The 15,676-nt window shown below is 47.6% G+C and overlaps 1 protein-coding gene and 1 non-coding gene across 5 annotated transcripts in view; one reads left to right on the plus strand and one right to left on the minus strand.

The window, feature by feature from the left end:
- LOC118208421 (MICOS complex subunit mic25a-like) overlaps positions 1 to 15,676 on the plus strand; it is a 69,095-nt gene that overhangs the window by 49,133 nt on the left and 4,286 nt on the right. For all 4 annotated transcript variants that reach the window (XM_035383079.1, XM_035383080.1, XM_035383077.1 and 1 more), the window contains one exon: positions 2,079 to 2,214. In XM_035383079.1, the coding sequence (XP_035238970.1) occupies positions 2,079 to 2,214 (136 nt within the window). The remainder of the gene's footprint in view (positions 1 to 2,078; positions 2,215 to 15,676) is intronic.
- trnai-aau lies at positions 4,917 to 4,990 on the minus strand. Its single transcript has one exon. It is a non-coding gene; the product is annotated as a tRNA-Ile (tRNA).

Consider the following 15,676-nt stretch of genomic DNA (forward strand, 5'->3'; position numbering starts at 1 on the left):
CTCTCTCTCTCTCTCTCTCTCTCTCTCTCTCTCTCTCTCTCTCTCTCTCTCTCTCTCTCTCTCTCTCTCTCTCTCTCTGTCAATTCAATTCAATTCAATTCAATTCAATAAGCTTTATTGGCATGGTAAGGGTACACTTACATTGCCAAAGCATTCACTCACATGACAAATATGACAGACAGGCAATAACAATTTAACTACGATAAACAGAAAAAATATAAAATCCAGACAATCCACAGAAATAAAATTCTACATCTAGAACATAACGCATACAAAGTGTCAATTAACTATAATAATATTACTTTTCTGGTGTCAATGTTACTCCCTGTCCCTCAGTTTGTGGCAAGTGGCAATGTATTGTGCTGCCAATACATTGAGAGTATTCTCTCTCTCTCTCTGTCTCTCTCTCTCTGTCTCTGTCTCTCTCTCTTTCTCTCTCTCTCTCTCTGTCTCTTGTCGCATGTGTTGCATAGCTTCCACAGACACAGGACCTAAGGCTCCATAATATCCTAATGCAAACAGTTCAGTTGCACCGATCAAAGGCAGTCAAAGCAAAAAGTCGAAGCAGATGTTTTGCGTGATTCCTGTCGAGTGGCGTGTGGAATGTTCTTTCGGGGGAAGCGGTGGGGTTAAAGGGGATGGTCTTCTTTTGCTCGCTCCACCTCTGGAATTCGATTTGGAGCAGCGGAGACTTCCGGAAACTTTTTTTCCTCGGGCGGTGGCAGGAAGACGAGAGGCGTCGCTCTCAACGCTGACCGCGTTACACAAACAAATTCCCCCCTGAGATGAAATGCTCCCGGAGCTCCGAAGACGGGCGGTACCTTCGATTCGTCTGATTGGCTGTGAATTGACGTCAACGGATGGCGTCGCGTTTTTGGAAGCGGCGAGCATGAGCCGCGTGCAGAAAAACCAACGAGGTCCGGTGTGGGAAAGGTACCCTCGTCTGTCCTGTGCTCGTTGGGTAGGAGCTCCGGGAACGGGCGGCACTGAACGCTTGTGTCGATCTGCACCAGGGACGAACGCTTTCAATTACCTTCATCGATCCGTTAATGGCAGGACCCAGTCGATAAAGTCAGACGTCCTGTTTTTAAAACGCGTAACGCGATAGGCCGTAAAAGCATGCGCCAGCAGGACGGACCGCAGCCAAAACAATAACGTTCAATAAGCTCGTAGGCTTTTGCCTGTGACAGGCTTTTAATAAGCGGATAGGCTGTTGCATGTAATCCATTTACTGTAGTAGCCTATTGTCTCAAAGTCAATAAACGCACAACCGACGTTTCTGATGAATGAAATGAAAGTGTCGGAATGTGGAACAAAGCCCCCGTGAAAGAAAATGGCCTGCAATGTCTTAATTTGGAGACAAAGCTTATTATTTTTCATTAACATTGCACCACTGATTCATTGTGAGATTTAATTGGACAATAATGCAGCAATGCGTTTCACAGATGGGGAAAAAATAATCTGATCTCAATTTAAATACAAAACCGACATTAAATAAATGGAAACGTAAAGCACCGACAATTGGTTTAACAAATGAGTTGTAGGTCTGTCACTTCTTTACATGCCTCACTTCAAGTGTGCACTCTTCAGCGATGGATCCAGTACGAGCAGTGAGGTCATCATGTGTCTTTCATCTGTGCTGCACGTTTGCAGCCCGGCTGTGTTCATTTCCCATCCGTTCACGGAGGAACGTGTTACTGTCACGTAGCCTGTAACTCCATTACGGTCAGCCCACCCGTCAATGCTAAAAGCATCGTTGCTAAGGTTGGATCGGCCGAAACACACCTACTCCCTGCACTTGGACCGGTACTTCTCTAGGGTTTTCGTCATACTTGTTCCTGGTTATGGTTATACACTTTGTTGTACGTCGCTCTGGATAAGAGCGTCTGCCAAATGCCTGTAATGTAATGTAATGTACTCCTGCTTGGTGTGCCATAAAATGTACTTTTAATTACGATACATGATGATGTGTATCATTGGTTCTGGCTTTTTGACCGTTTGATAGTTTTGTGTTGGGTTTGTTTAGCTTTGCTGTGGTGTGACCTGACGATGATGTCGTCTCCTCTCCGCTCCTCCAGGCCACGCAGCACAGCGCCCGCCTGCCCCACGCTGCAGGGCCAGATCCTGCAGTGCTACCGTGACAACCGCGACCAGACCCTGCGCTGCTCCGACCTGGCCAAGGAGTACATGCAGTGCATCGACGCTGCCAAGAAGGTGAGCCCCGCCCCCATGGCCACGAGCCAATGGCTTCACACAGAGGGGCACGGGCCCCGCCCACATAGCCACGGCCAATGGCTTCGCACAGAGGGGCACAGGCCCCGCCTACATAGCCACAGCCAATGGCTTCACACGAAGGGACACAGGCCCGCCCACATAGCCACGGCCAATGGCATTGTACAGGGGAGTACAATCCTGCCCACATTGCTACGGCCAATGGCCTCACTCAGAGGTGTATAGTTCCCGCCCACATTGCCCCGGCCAATGGCTTCACACAGAGGTGTATAGTTCCTGCCCACATTGCCATGGCCAATGGCATTGCGCAGGGGTATATAATCCCCGCCCACATTGCCATGGCAAATGGCATCGCACAGAGGAGTGCAGCCAGTTGTGAACTGCAGTCCTGGTTTGCTTTCTGCCATCAAAGTTGGCTGCATCAGCCGAAACACGACTACTCCTGCTAGGTGTGCCATAAAACTCACTCCAGAAAGCCCATCACCACAGCTGCCAGTGCTGCTGATTTTAGGAAATAACTTTTCAGCAAAAAAATTAAGATCCAGTATTCCAGTTTTTGAAGTGTCAATCCTTTTCACGGTGGCATTTTTGTAGCAATGTGGATTCAGTGTGTTTGCATTTTATAATTACTCCTCTACATGCTATTTTCCACTGATGGTGTCAGGTGCAACAATCCTGTATTCCAAAAAAGTAAAAGTATTCAAATGTGATGACGCAAACACAAAAACTTGCACGCCGAACGTAAAAGAGAAAGCGCCTAAAATCCAAAAAAGTGTCTTCAAAATTAGGTTTGATATGTCGCTCAATATTATCGCGTCAGACGACATTGTTTGCTGTCTCCAGGCAGTTGTCTTTCTATGAAATACGCTGTTGCCGGGTTTTCTCAGAAAAATAAGCATGGATGTCCTCCCAATTATAGCTTTTTTCAAATGGTATTTGGAGTGTGAAAACAAACTTTTGTGAATACCGGTCACCTCGCCAAATCCACCAAAAACAAACTAATTAAGGACAGACGCTTCAGTGAAGCTCTGCTGAATATATTAGCCATGGTGAGATAATGAGAGATAAAGCAGCCATTTTGGTTTTGGAGTAAACAGGCGTTGAAAGGGGATGTACGGCTGATAGGAGCACTGGACACTTCCGTGTAAAACGATGCTTTCCATGATCCGTTTCAGTAATGACCTCAGTTTACCTCAGCTTACATCTTCAGCTTCATTTTAGAAAAGTTTTTTTTTTTTTTTTTTGCCGAAAGTTAAAATGAGTTTGTTGTCCTTCAGTGTTATCTACCAAAGACATCTAAGTAATTATTTTTACTTTTCAGCATATCTGCCCTAACCTGCTACTGTCCAGATGTACAAATACTGGCCATTTACACTGATACCATCGCTGTGTGTGTACACACAAACACACTCACGCGCACGCCCACACTCACACACACACACACACACTTACACAAATACAAACACACACACACATAGACACACACACACTCACGGGCACGCCCACACTCACACAGAAACACACACACACACACACACACACATACACACACGCACTCACGCGCACACCCACCCTTACACATACACACTTACACAAATACAAACACACACACACACACACACACACATACAAACACACACACACACACACACATAGACACACACACACTCACGCACACGCCCACACTCACACATAAACACACACACACACACACACACACACACACTTACTCAAATACACATACATACACACTCACACACACAAACGTACACACACAAATGCACACACATGCACACACACACACACACATTGCATATTCAGTCACTCACGTTTGCTTGTATCCATTTTGTGAGCCTCCTCTCATTCGCCAGCAGCTGAAGAGCACCTGACGCCTTTATCACTGGAAATTCAGCAGCGCCGGGGTCCTGTAGCATCACCCCAGCCAGGTTCGGCTGGAGAAACGCTTTAAAAAGGGAAGGCAGCTGCTTAAAGCCTTAAAGCCCCACGCTCCTCCACGCTGCGGGGTTCAGATCCCAGGGGCCCCCTGAATGTCACCCGCGCTGACGCTCAGTCTCACCGCTCTGCGGTCTGCTTCCAAAGCCAAGCGCACAGCCATTACACTTTTTCATTATTGGCTCAGCATCGCATCGCACTTTCATTTTATCGCTGAAATAAATGTAAAAGTCTTGTGTACTGCATAAAATGAAAATAAGAGATAAAACACCTGTCTGAATCGTAATTGGTCAAAGTGAAGGGCTGAATACTAAAGAATCCTCAATCTGGTGAAAATCTAGCAAAGCTGTTCAGGTGTGTGTCTGTGGAGACATTGGTGGGGGGGCAGGGTCTGTCTTTGTTCAGTGAAAAATCTGCGGTTTTGCCTGTATATATGCAATCTCTCAGTGTTTTATTGCTTACTAACAAAGAGCAAATTCATTTTAGATTTTTTGCCTAGACAATTTCATTTGTGGTAGTTCAGTTTATATTCATAATTTGGGAAGAAATAATCTAAGTTAGTATTGTAAATGTCTTCTTTTGTTTAAGCTATTTTTCAAGTCTCTGTGGTGTTCGCTTCTGGAGTTATAAAGCTTTAAATAGGGTACCCCCTAAATGGGCAAAGATCGGCCAGATTTGGCATGCGAACGAAGAGGTTAAACTGTACTGCCCTGTAAGCCATGCAAAAACAGTGGCCCGTACGGGGATCGAACCCGCGACTTTGGCGTTATTAGCACCACGCTCTAACCAACTGAGCTAACCGGCCGGTGTGCACGTTAGGAACGTCTTTAAAGATGGAGGAGCTCAAATGATTTCCAGGTCAGGCGAGGACCAAGGAGCCGAACACAAATAAAATAAGGGAAGTATTTCCGGGTTTGGAGCCCTTCTCCTGCCAAATTGCTGGTGGGGACAGACACATGCTGGAGAGTCATTTTAGTGCTCATTTAACATCTGGGTCCCCAGGAGTCCGTTTCAGCTCAGGGAGCAGGAACTTTGTTATTGAATAAACTCAGGTGGGAAAACCTAGGATTCTCATACCTCATAGAACACCTGAGAAATACATGGCCAGAAGTATGTGGACGCCTGACATCCAACATCTCATCCAATATTATGGGCATTAATATGGAGTTGCTCCACCCTTTGCTGCTATAACATCTCTTCTCTTCTGGGAAGACGTTATACTTCATGTTGGAGCATTTCTATACGAATTTGCAGGCATATACACACACACACACACTCACGCACACAGACACACACTCATACACAGAAATACACACACACACACTCACACCTGCACACGCACACACACATACACACTCATACAGACACACACTCACAGACACACTCATACACACACATACACGCACACGCACTCACTCACACACACACACACATACACACATGCACTCACACCCGCACACACACATACACACTCACACAGACACAGACACCCACTCATACCCGCACACACACACACACACACACACACACACACACACAGAGGGAGACGGGGAGATGTATGTACAGGGCTGAGAGAAGGGAGGGAACAGAGATGGAGGGATGGGAGACGAGTCCCTCATCAGTCAGAGCTAATGAAGAAGAATGAGAGTCTTCTGTCTGTCGCCACGGCGGCAGCGTTCCGCCCGTCTCCACGGCAGCGCCGTTCAGCCAGCCTGTCAGAGAGCAGTAATTACCTCTCCTCACCTGGGCGTCTCCCTGCCTCTTTCCCTCTCTTTCCCTCTCTTTCCTCCTCCTCCCTTTCAAACACACTCTTTCTTTCCATTCCTCCTCCTCCCTTTCAAAAACACTCTTTCCTTCCCTCCCTCCTCCTCCCTTTCAAACACACTCTTTCCTTCCCTCCCTCCTCCTCCCTTTCAAAAACACTCTTTCTTTCCATTCCTCTTCCTCCCTTTCAAACACACTTTTTCCTTCCCTCCCTCCTCCTCCCTTTCAAACACACTCTTTCCTTCCCTCCCTCCTCCTCCCTTTCAAACACACTCTTTCTTTCCATTCCTCTTCCTCCCTTTCAAACAGACTCTTTCCTTCCCTCCCTCCTCCTCCCTTTCAAACACACGCTTTTCTTCCCTCCCTCCTCCTCCCTTTCAAACACACTCTTTCTTTCCATTCCTCTTCCTCCCTTTCAGACACTCTTTCTCTCTCTCCTATCTCTCTCTCCCTGTCTGTCTCTGTTTCCCTTCTCTCCCTCTCCCTCTTTCCTTCTCTCTGTCTCTTTACCCTGCATCTCTCTCTGTCTCTCCCTCTTTCTCTCTCTGTTTCTCTCTCTGCCTTTCACGGACTATTCCCATTTTTTAATTTTTAACTTTCACCAGCCCCCTCTGTTCTCTATCTCTACCTTTCGCTCGCTTTCCGTCTCTTCCTTTCTGCCCCTCTTCCTTTCAGTGCTCCTTTATTCCTCCCTGTCTCCTCTCTCTTTTCTGTCCCGCTCCATTCATCTCTCTCCTGCAGCTCCTCCCTACCTCTGTTGAATTTCAGTTGGACTTCACTGGCACCATATTTTTTTTGCTCTGCATTTTTGTGAGCCTAACAAGTAATAACAGCACATGACATCACTGGAGCGGTGCTGGATAAGATAACTTATAAAATGTAATGGAAATGAAAAATAAGGTGAAGATTAGTATTGTGTGGGGGGAATAAGCTCTGAATAAATAAATAAAAATCGTGATAATGACAAAAGTTAACATTTACTTTTCTTAGCTATGTTTTAGCCGAAATGAGCTGCAAATTTGACTAATAATTTCTTCTGGTCTGAACATTCTTATCTGTTTCTGTTTCACTTTGTCTCTCTATCTCTCCCTCCTTCCTTCTCCCTCTCCCTCTCCCTCGCTCTCTCTCCCCTTTTTCTCCTAGTGTTTATGTGCTTTGAGGTCTAGCAGCAAACAGTCCGCCCCCATTTTTCTGAAAGTGTCACTGTGCTGGGTGAGAGAGAGGGAGGGAGCGAGAGAAGGAGGTGCTGGGCGAGAGGGGGGGAGCGAGAGAAGGAGGTGCTGGGCGAGAGGGGGGGAGCGAGAGAAGGAGGTGCTGGGTGAGAGAGAGGGAGGGAGGGAGCGAGAGAAGGAGGTGCTGGGTGAGAGAGAGAGAGGGAGGGAGAGAGAGAAGGAGGTGCTGGGTGAGAGAGAGGGAGGGAGCGAGCGAGAGAAGGAGGTGCCGGGTGAGAGAGAGAGAGGGAGGGAGGGAGCGAGAGAAGGAGGTGCTGGGTGAGAGAGAGGGAGGGAGGGGGCGAGAGAAGGAGGTGATGGGTGAGAGAGAGGGAGGGAGGGGGCGAGAGAAGGAGGTGCTGGGTGAGAGAGAGGGAGGGAGGGAGCGAGAGAAGGAGGTGCTGGGCGAGAGAGAGGGAGCGAGAGAAGGAGGTGCTGGGTGAGAGAGAGGGAGGGAGCGAGAGAAGGAGGTGCTGGGCGAGAGAGAGGGAGGGAGCGAGAGAGGAACGAACAGAGTCACAGGTGATTACCCGTGGACGATGTTGGGGTTTCTCTAGCCCGTGTTTGTGTTCAGGCTCACACCCCAGCAAACTACATCCCTGTTATGCACTCACGTATGTTTTTACTGTGTGAGCGCTAGCCTCTGTGCTCTGGTTCAGTAGCCGCAGCTGTGGGTTCAGAGCTGGCTTGGTGGGCTGGGGGTGTATCGTCCTCAGACGCGTTTTGGGGATCTTTACGAGCGGCACGCTTTCCGATCCAGGACGTCCCACCCATGCACCGCGGTCAGCGAGAAGGGCCAGAACATGGGTACGACTCCAAGCCCATCGCTTGTTACATCTTTATTCCCCAAACGCAGGTGTTTGACTTCCGTCACCAGGGATAGGGACGTTCAGCATGGTCATTTTTCCTGTCAGTCAGTCAATCGATAAATCAAGCAATCAATCAGTCAGTCAATAAATCAATAAATCAATCAACCAGTCACTTATTCAGTCAGTTGGGTGTGCATAACATGCCCCCTGTTCCAGACAGCAGCTGAATTAACAGCTCTTTATATGCTGTAAATGGCTGATACTATTCTATCTAAACTCTACACATACACATAGCTGCCCAGGGCTGTGCTTGTTCTAGGTGTCATTGTTCAGGGAGGGATTTTTGCTGGAGTGGGGCTTATGAGAGATAGATACAGGAAGGTGACAGGTGGGATATCCTCTGCTGAACCAAGTGTGAATTCAAAGTTGGCTGTGGCCAGCAGCACAAGAACTCCCGCTCTTTCTCCCGCGTCCACTAGGGGAGCCCTAGAGCCGTGCCAGGGAGCCTATCGCACGTCAGCGCCTGATCCCCTCTGGAGTTTCAGAGCCCGGTGACCGCAGGCCGCGAAATCCGAGAACCTTCCGGCACTGAGCGCGTTCTTCTGCTGCCCCCTGTCTGTCCTGTGCACACTTCCCCCCCTTAATTCAGAAAAATAAGTAAATATAAAAGGATGTAATTAGCGGGGTCTTTGGGACCGTGCTCTAGCACGACTTTAATAGGATTTTTTAAAAGTTCAGTCTCTGCGCTCTGTCCCCCCGTCACGGTCGGGGGGATTATTTAAACGTTCGTGGTCGTTTGGCCCTGAGAGATTAGCCTCTCTGGGGACGGAGGCATGCCGGCGGCGGGCCGGCGCCGGGCCGATCGGCTGACTCCACCGGTCCGCGGCTTCTCAGCCGGCTGCTGGCCCGGCGATGGGCCCCCCGATGTTCTAAGATGTTCATCGCCTCCCCCCCCTGCTGCTGGGGTCGGGCCCAGAGGGATTGGGAGGGGGCGGTGGTCATTTTTAAGTGAAGCTACCCCATCTTGGCCTCTCGGGATCCTTTGACCTTGAACAGGGGTCCTCAAACTTGGTTCCGGGGCCCCCTTTGTGTGTGTTGGATTTTTCGCCTTAAGCCAGTCCCCTGATGAAGGACGTTTGCTGAGAAGTTCAATGATTTCCTTCCTCAGACTTATTAAGAGAGTGCGAGATTGGCTCATCGCTGATACTTTCTAAAGCTTGTTAGCTCCCGGGTGTGAATGAAAGCCAGTCATCTCTCTCCTCCTCTGCCCTGGAGCTCCATACAGGACGTGTGTGCGTCGAGGTCACTGTTCACACATCCTCTCCCAACATCACAGAACAGCGCAGAGAATAAACACAACTCCTGATTTAATATATTCTCTCTCTGCCTTCCTCCTCTCTCTCTTCCTAATTCTCTCTACCACTCGCTCTCTCTCTCTCTCTCTCCCTAATTCTCTCTAACACTCGCTCTCTCTCTCTCTCTCTCCGATTCTTTCTCGCACACTCTCTCTCTCTCTCTCTCCCCCTCTCCCCCTCCCTCTCTCCCCTTTGTACAGGGTGCTAATCTATCCATGAAGGACACGTTCAGAATCTATCACTCTTTGTGAGAGAATTGCAGTTTTAAGTCGAGCGCTGCCTGTAAGCACATTTCCCAGCCCCGGCGTTTCAAACACTTATTTTTTATGAACTCATAAATTCCTTTGATTATATTTATGGTGCTCTTTTTCATCCGGGCTCCTTTTTGGGGGAAGGGGAGGGGGTTGGGGATGAATAGTATGGTGTGTGGGTTAGCCCCCCCCCTCTCCTGGTCAGAAACATGCAAGGGATTCTGGGGGATGTGCAGCAATACAGAGTCCCCCCCCCCTTTCCGTCATGCAAACAGTGACTCAAGCAGAGCAGGCGCTGGGGATAGAGTAGGGACTGGTAATGTTGGGGTACCCAGGTGTGATACAGAAAGGTGCCTTCAATGGGATGGAGAAAAACCCATGTCACCTCCACTGAAAAACTGTGCTGTTTGTGTGTGGCGGTTACATTTTTTTAACATTTTTATTTGACAGTGACGCTCTAATCAACATTTCACAGATGCAGCTCCAGTGTAAATTATGACTGCGGTTTTAATATATTAATTAGTACAGTCTAATTAGCGGTCTCATCGTCAAAAATGGAATAAGTCATTATAACGTAATTACAGGCATTAAAAAGGGCTTAACTGAAAAGGTGAAGACCTTCCAGTACTCAAACGGTTAAAGGCAGTCAGCTAGTCCCAGGCCGTTTGAGTAAACGGGGCTGTTTTTCCGTAGCGTGTGTGTAAGCGTGCCACGTCTGGCTCGGAGTAACGCTCCCACGGTAACGTTTCCCAGAATGCACGTAAACGTCGGCTCAAACCAGCTCCGAAGGGTCCTCCGCGGAGCCGGCTCTCGGGACCCGCACCGCCGCGTCGAAAACAGCCCGACCGCCGCGGCGGTTTTACTTCCGACATAGCTCAGGAGGTAAGACCGATTGTCTGGCAGTCGGAGGGTTGCCGGTTCAAACCCCGCCCTGGGCATGTCGAAGTGTCCTTGAGCAAGACACCTAACCCCTAACAGCTCTGGCGAATGAGAGGCATCAATTGTAAAGCGCTTTGGATAAAAGCGCTATATAAATGCAGTCCATTTACCATTTACCATTTACCATTTACTTCCTGTTGGGTTCGTTCCGTTTGCGTCGCGCGGTTCCGTCTGAAAGAGCGCTAACGCCGGGCGCTAGCGACCGTGTCGCATACCGGCGCTTACGTCCGTCCGACGCGCTTCGCGTGACCTCTCCTCACAATCTTGGGCGAAAAATGCTTTCTTTATATTTTGTTAAGAAAGTTCTGAGCGATTTGAATGCAAACATTTGAATATCCTCCTTTAAAAGCAGCCGGTTTTTTTTTTTGTCGCTATTGACTTCAGGAGTAATATACAAAAGGTATGAAAATATGACCTGCGGAATCGCTGTCTGAATGCCGTTCGTCCACGAGGCGAAGAACAGAAACCTGTGACGGACATTCCAGCGCAGAAGCTTTGTGATGGCGGATAAAAATGCTTGGCCTTGGTTACCAGATCCATTGTGAGTGCTTAATTCATTCCTTTAGGAACGACTGCGTGCTCTACCGGTGAAGAGTCACGCTCGTGTCTGACTGCAGATGGATAAGCTCTGTGTGTTACGACATGTGACGGCCTACAGTACAGTATCATTCGCCATTAAGAGACTGTCCAGGCAACCTGACTCAAAATCGGCCGAGATGTTTATCTGTCCGAAACGCGACCCCTGCAGCGGTCAGTGTCCTGGGTTGAGACCCCTTTAAAGCTCGGACGGGGGCAGGGAACGCGTTCTGGGTCACTGAGGCAGTAAATGAAACGAGTTCGGTGTGGAGTCCGGTTGCTCCACCCTGAGGTGGGGTCCAGGTGTCGTGCCCCTGAACAGCGTGTTTAACCTAGATGACTACAGCACTGTGTGGTGTTAAAAACCAGCCCAGTTTCAGGGGCTGCGTAATGTAGCTGTGTGCTAAACAAAGCCTCTTCCCGTCAGTGCAGCAGGGCCTACGGACCTGAGTCTGGGCTCGGACATCAGCTCACTGTGTCTGCGGTGATGGCTCATAATTGCTTTTGTCCTGCCAGCGGTCGTGTGAGTTTCATTTGGCAAGTGTTTCTAGAGTAACCGCTGCCAACAAGGGTGTAAAATAGTCACTGGCTCTCCTGTAGTACTGTGTGGACTACAGGGTGTAAAATAGTCACTGGCTCTCCTGTAATACTGCGTGGACTACAGGGTGTAAAATAGTCACTGGCTCTCCTGTAGTACTGTGTGGACTACAGGGTGTAAAATAGTCACTGGCTCTCCTGTAGTACTGTGTGGACTGTAGTGTGTAAAATAGCCACTGGCTCTCCTGTAGTACTGTGTGGACTGTAGGTTGTAAAATAGTCACTGGCTCTCCTGTAGTACTGTGTGGACTACAGGGTGTAAAATAGTCACTGGCTCTCCTGTAGTACTGTGTGGACTGTAGGTTGTAAAATAGTCATTGGCTTTCCTGTAGTACCTGTAGTACTATTATTGTTATAATTATCAATATTATATTTTTCAAATGCAATGCAGAAAAGTGTCATTCTCTGCAGCACACGCTGTCCATGGTTCTGAAAGAGGAGAATAGTGCCATAGATGGGAGATTCTGTGCACAAAGGCCTGGATTCCAACAGCATTTTATTCTTAACTTTGAATCAATATTTACTGAACCCGTTTATTTTCTTCTTCACAAACACAGTCCGGCTCGCTCAGCTATCACCATGGTAATCTTAAGAAACGGCGTGTGCACTGAAACAGTTTATTCATCTTTATCACGTTCTGTAACAGCACTGGCTGTTTTCTGCTTCAGAGCTGTGGCTGGGGTCCGTATCCCAGAATGCCGAGTGCCCACGTCCCCCTCCCGGCTCTCCTCCCTCCCCTCTCTCTCTCTGGTGCTGATCAGAAGGTCAAAGGGCAGGCATGTTCCACCAGTGCTAGATACTCGTGGCTGACAGCTCTTTCCACCCCTGCCCCCCCCCCCCCCAAAAAAAATCTCTCTGGACGCAGTGTTCGACGGCATACGAGACCCGCTCAGCTCACGGAACCCTGGGCTCGGGCCAAACGTCGTCTGCCCCGCGAGGCCTCGGTGGGCCGCCGCACCGCCATCCTCCACACTTCTGCTCTCCGCGTCTCCCAGACAACGCCGCACGCAACAGAGAAAATATTTACCAAATACATTCACGTGATGCTTTTTTAATACGCTATCCTTCCCACTGCACTGTAACGCCTGACTGTGCATGTCTAAGGGGATATGAGTGCCCTTGCTGTGAAATCCTAATCTACCACATCGCCCCCTGCTGCTTCTACTCATTAACGCCATTCAGAGCAATTTCACAGCCAGTATGTGCAAGTTCGCTATTGGAGTCTGGGCTTGTCTCTTAGCGACGTGGCGGGTGGTGATGGAAGATGGCTGCCCTGCCTTTATTGGAACGTTGGGGCCCAAATGATTGTGCCAGAATCCGGTCAGAACAGAACCAAAACCCACCCAGCCCGACGGGAACAAAGACCAAAAAACAAGGTGGCAGTGTAGCATAGAGGTTCGAGAACTGGGCTGGTTGCTGGTTTGAATCCCAGGTGGGACACAGCTCTTGTACCCATGATGAATGAGCTTGGTCTGAATTGCTTTAGAAAATATCAATTTTACACAAGTTTCATATGTAAAATGTCTGTTGAATTGCTAAATCCAAATGCAGTGTGATGAATCAGATCTGAATTCGTGAGAGAAACATGCTAAACCAGATTCCCTCTTTCAGCCCAGACTCTCCATCACTATCAGCTCTACAAGGTTACAGTATGTGTCATTGGCATCCTGTTAAAAATCCTGCGATATGATTGGTTCGAAAAAGTGTTAGCCAGCATTATAGTATAGGTCAGTGGATGAGCGGAGTAAAATCGTTCGGGTTTGATCTCACTTACATGAGATCATGATTCGTTAGTAGTTAATTACCTGACCTTTGGGTTATTAGCTAATCAAACCCATAGGTTTATTAACTAATCAAATTCATTGCTGTATTGGCTAATTGAATCTATTGGTTTATTACCCAAAAAAATCCATTGGCTTATTATCTAATCAAAGTTTGATTGGTTATGGCACATTTGGGTGAGTACAATAATAATAATAATAATGATGATAGTAATTCCTTTCATTTATATAGCGTGTTTTTCAGTGATAAGGGGGAAAATCTCCTCAACCACCACAGCAGCAGCAGCACACTCAACTCATATCAGCCAATTAAAATGGAGGATGATGACCCTTGTAGAAAGTGCCGTGGGATCATTGATGACCACACAGGTTTCACGTCTCATCTGAAAGACGGTGTCTCCTAAAGCACAGTGTCCCTGTCACTGCACTGGGGCATGGGGGTTTATTTGGCTACAGGGACGATGACCTCTTATAGCTGACCCTCACCACTTCCAGCAGTATCGGAAACCAATATGTACTGTAGCCAATAAGATGAACATTAATTAACCCGCACAAGTGTCCTATTGGTGAACTGTTTAACATGACTTTACTAGCCCTTGGCTTTAGCTGTATCCTCAAACCCTTTTGCCACTACATTCTCAGTCTCCCTCTTGCACCTGTGTGCCACTTAATGTTATGTTGTAGGTTGATGTGTTTATTACTTCTGAGTAAGCGATGTATTAATGGGTACTATCGGTTGTGAGCCTAATGACTTGGCACCAGCTCTTCCTTGTCTAAACCCATTTGTGTGCACTCATAGTCACTCTGAATAAGAGCATCTGCTCAAAGCCTGAATGTGGATGTAGTGTGGAATGTGTGTGAATGGCAGGTTATAAGCAATGGGTTATAAGCAATGTGTTATAAGCGATTCCTCAGCGGTGCCACTATTTGATAGTCTACAAAATCCATTAGGTTGTAATGTCGTAAGGTTTTACTGGTAAAATTTTAAGATGCTACAGCTCTTAATCTTGTTCATCTGGTAACAGATAAACAATTGTTGAAGCAATCATACTAAAGTTTACTCATAAACCTTACATTATAGTTAATTATCAATTACAGTACAAAACGAAATGATATCTCAACAAAAACATGGTTTCAACATCCAAACGATGCCAGGTTACGCACGCAAAGCAGTGTCATTAATTAAAGCATGACAAATCTAGGCCCGCCATTAAATGTGGACATGTGAAGTTGTATCTGAAATCTGAGGTCTTTACATGAGATCAGAAGGTACAGAAATGAATGCTCTTAAAGGCTGAGAATCTGTGGTCATTGTAGTCATTTCCGTAGGGAACCCTGAAGAGTGCCAAACTCATTGTTGTAATAGGTATAGGGCGTGATCCGCCAAGCCGTAGCTTGGCAGATGGCATACCTTGCCATGCCAATGTAATTTGTGTACTCAATTCAGTTTCATTATTTGTAGATCACTTTTTACAGAAAAAAAGAGTAAAAGAACCTTACCAGAAAAACAGGAGATGAGAAACATTGTGCAAAACTGAGCCTGAATCCTCAAGAAAACCTACAGTTGAGGTAAAAAAATTAAAATAAAATAAAAAACCTCACAGGTAGATTCTGGTAGCAGCTGGTCTGGAGACATGGAGGCAGTACCAGTCCCTTTAATCCTGTCTGTTCTGTACTCAGCCCAGCCTTCCTGAGCCCAGGTTAAGCCCTTCATCCTGGGCTCTGTACGGGCAGCCTGCTATCTCAGCTTCTGTGGATGACTGCTTTATAGCTTTACGCTCATATTTTGTAAAGAGCACAGCAGCCTTGGAAAATGTTTTCATTAGTTAATTGGGACATGGAGCTGCGGGAGGGCCTGTGTTCTGACAAGTTGGCGTTCTGGCAAATCTCATTTCTGGTAAATTGCTGTTCTGGTAAATCTCAGTTCTGGTAAATCACCTGGTAAATTGCCATTCTGGTAAATCGCCCTTCCGGCAAATTGCTGTTTTGGTAAATTGCCATTCTGATAAAAATCTGCGCTGTGGTAAATCACTGTTTCGGTAAATCGCCGCTCTGGGAAATTGCCATTCTTCGCACCTGTTCTGTGTCTGTCTCACACCGCATCCTGCGTTGGTGAGCGGGTGAGATGCAGTCCACTGTCCATCCATCCATCCATTATCCATACCCGCTTATCCTGGGCAGGTACAAGGGGGGTGCTGGAGCCTATCC

The sequence above is a fragment of the Anguilla anguilla genome, chromosome 11, assembly GCF_013347855.1.
Source record: "Anguilla anguilla isolate fAngAng1 chromosome 11, fAngAng1.pri, whole genome shotgun sequence".
Classification (NCBI taxonomy): domain Eukaryota; kingdom Metazoa; phylum Chordata; class Actinopteri; order Anguilliformes; family Anguillidae; genus Anguilla; species Anguilla anguilla.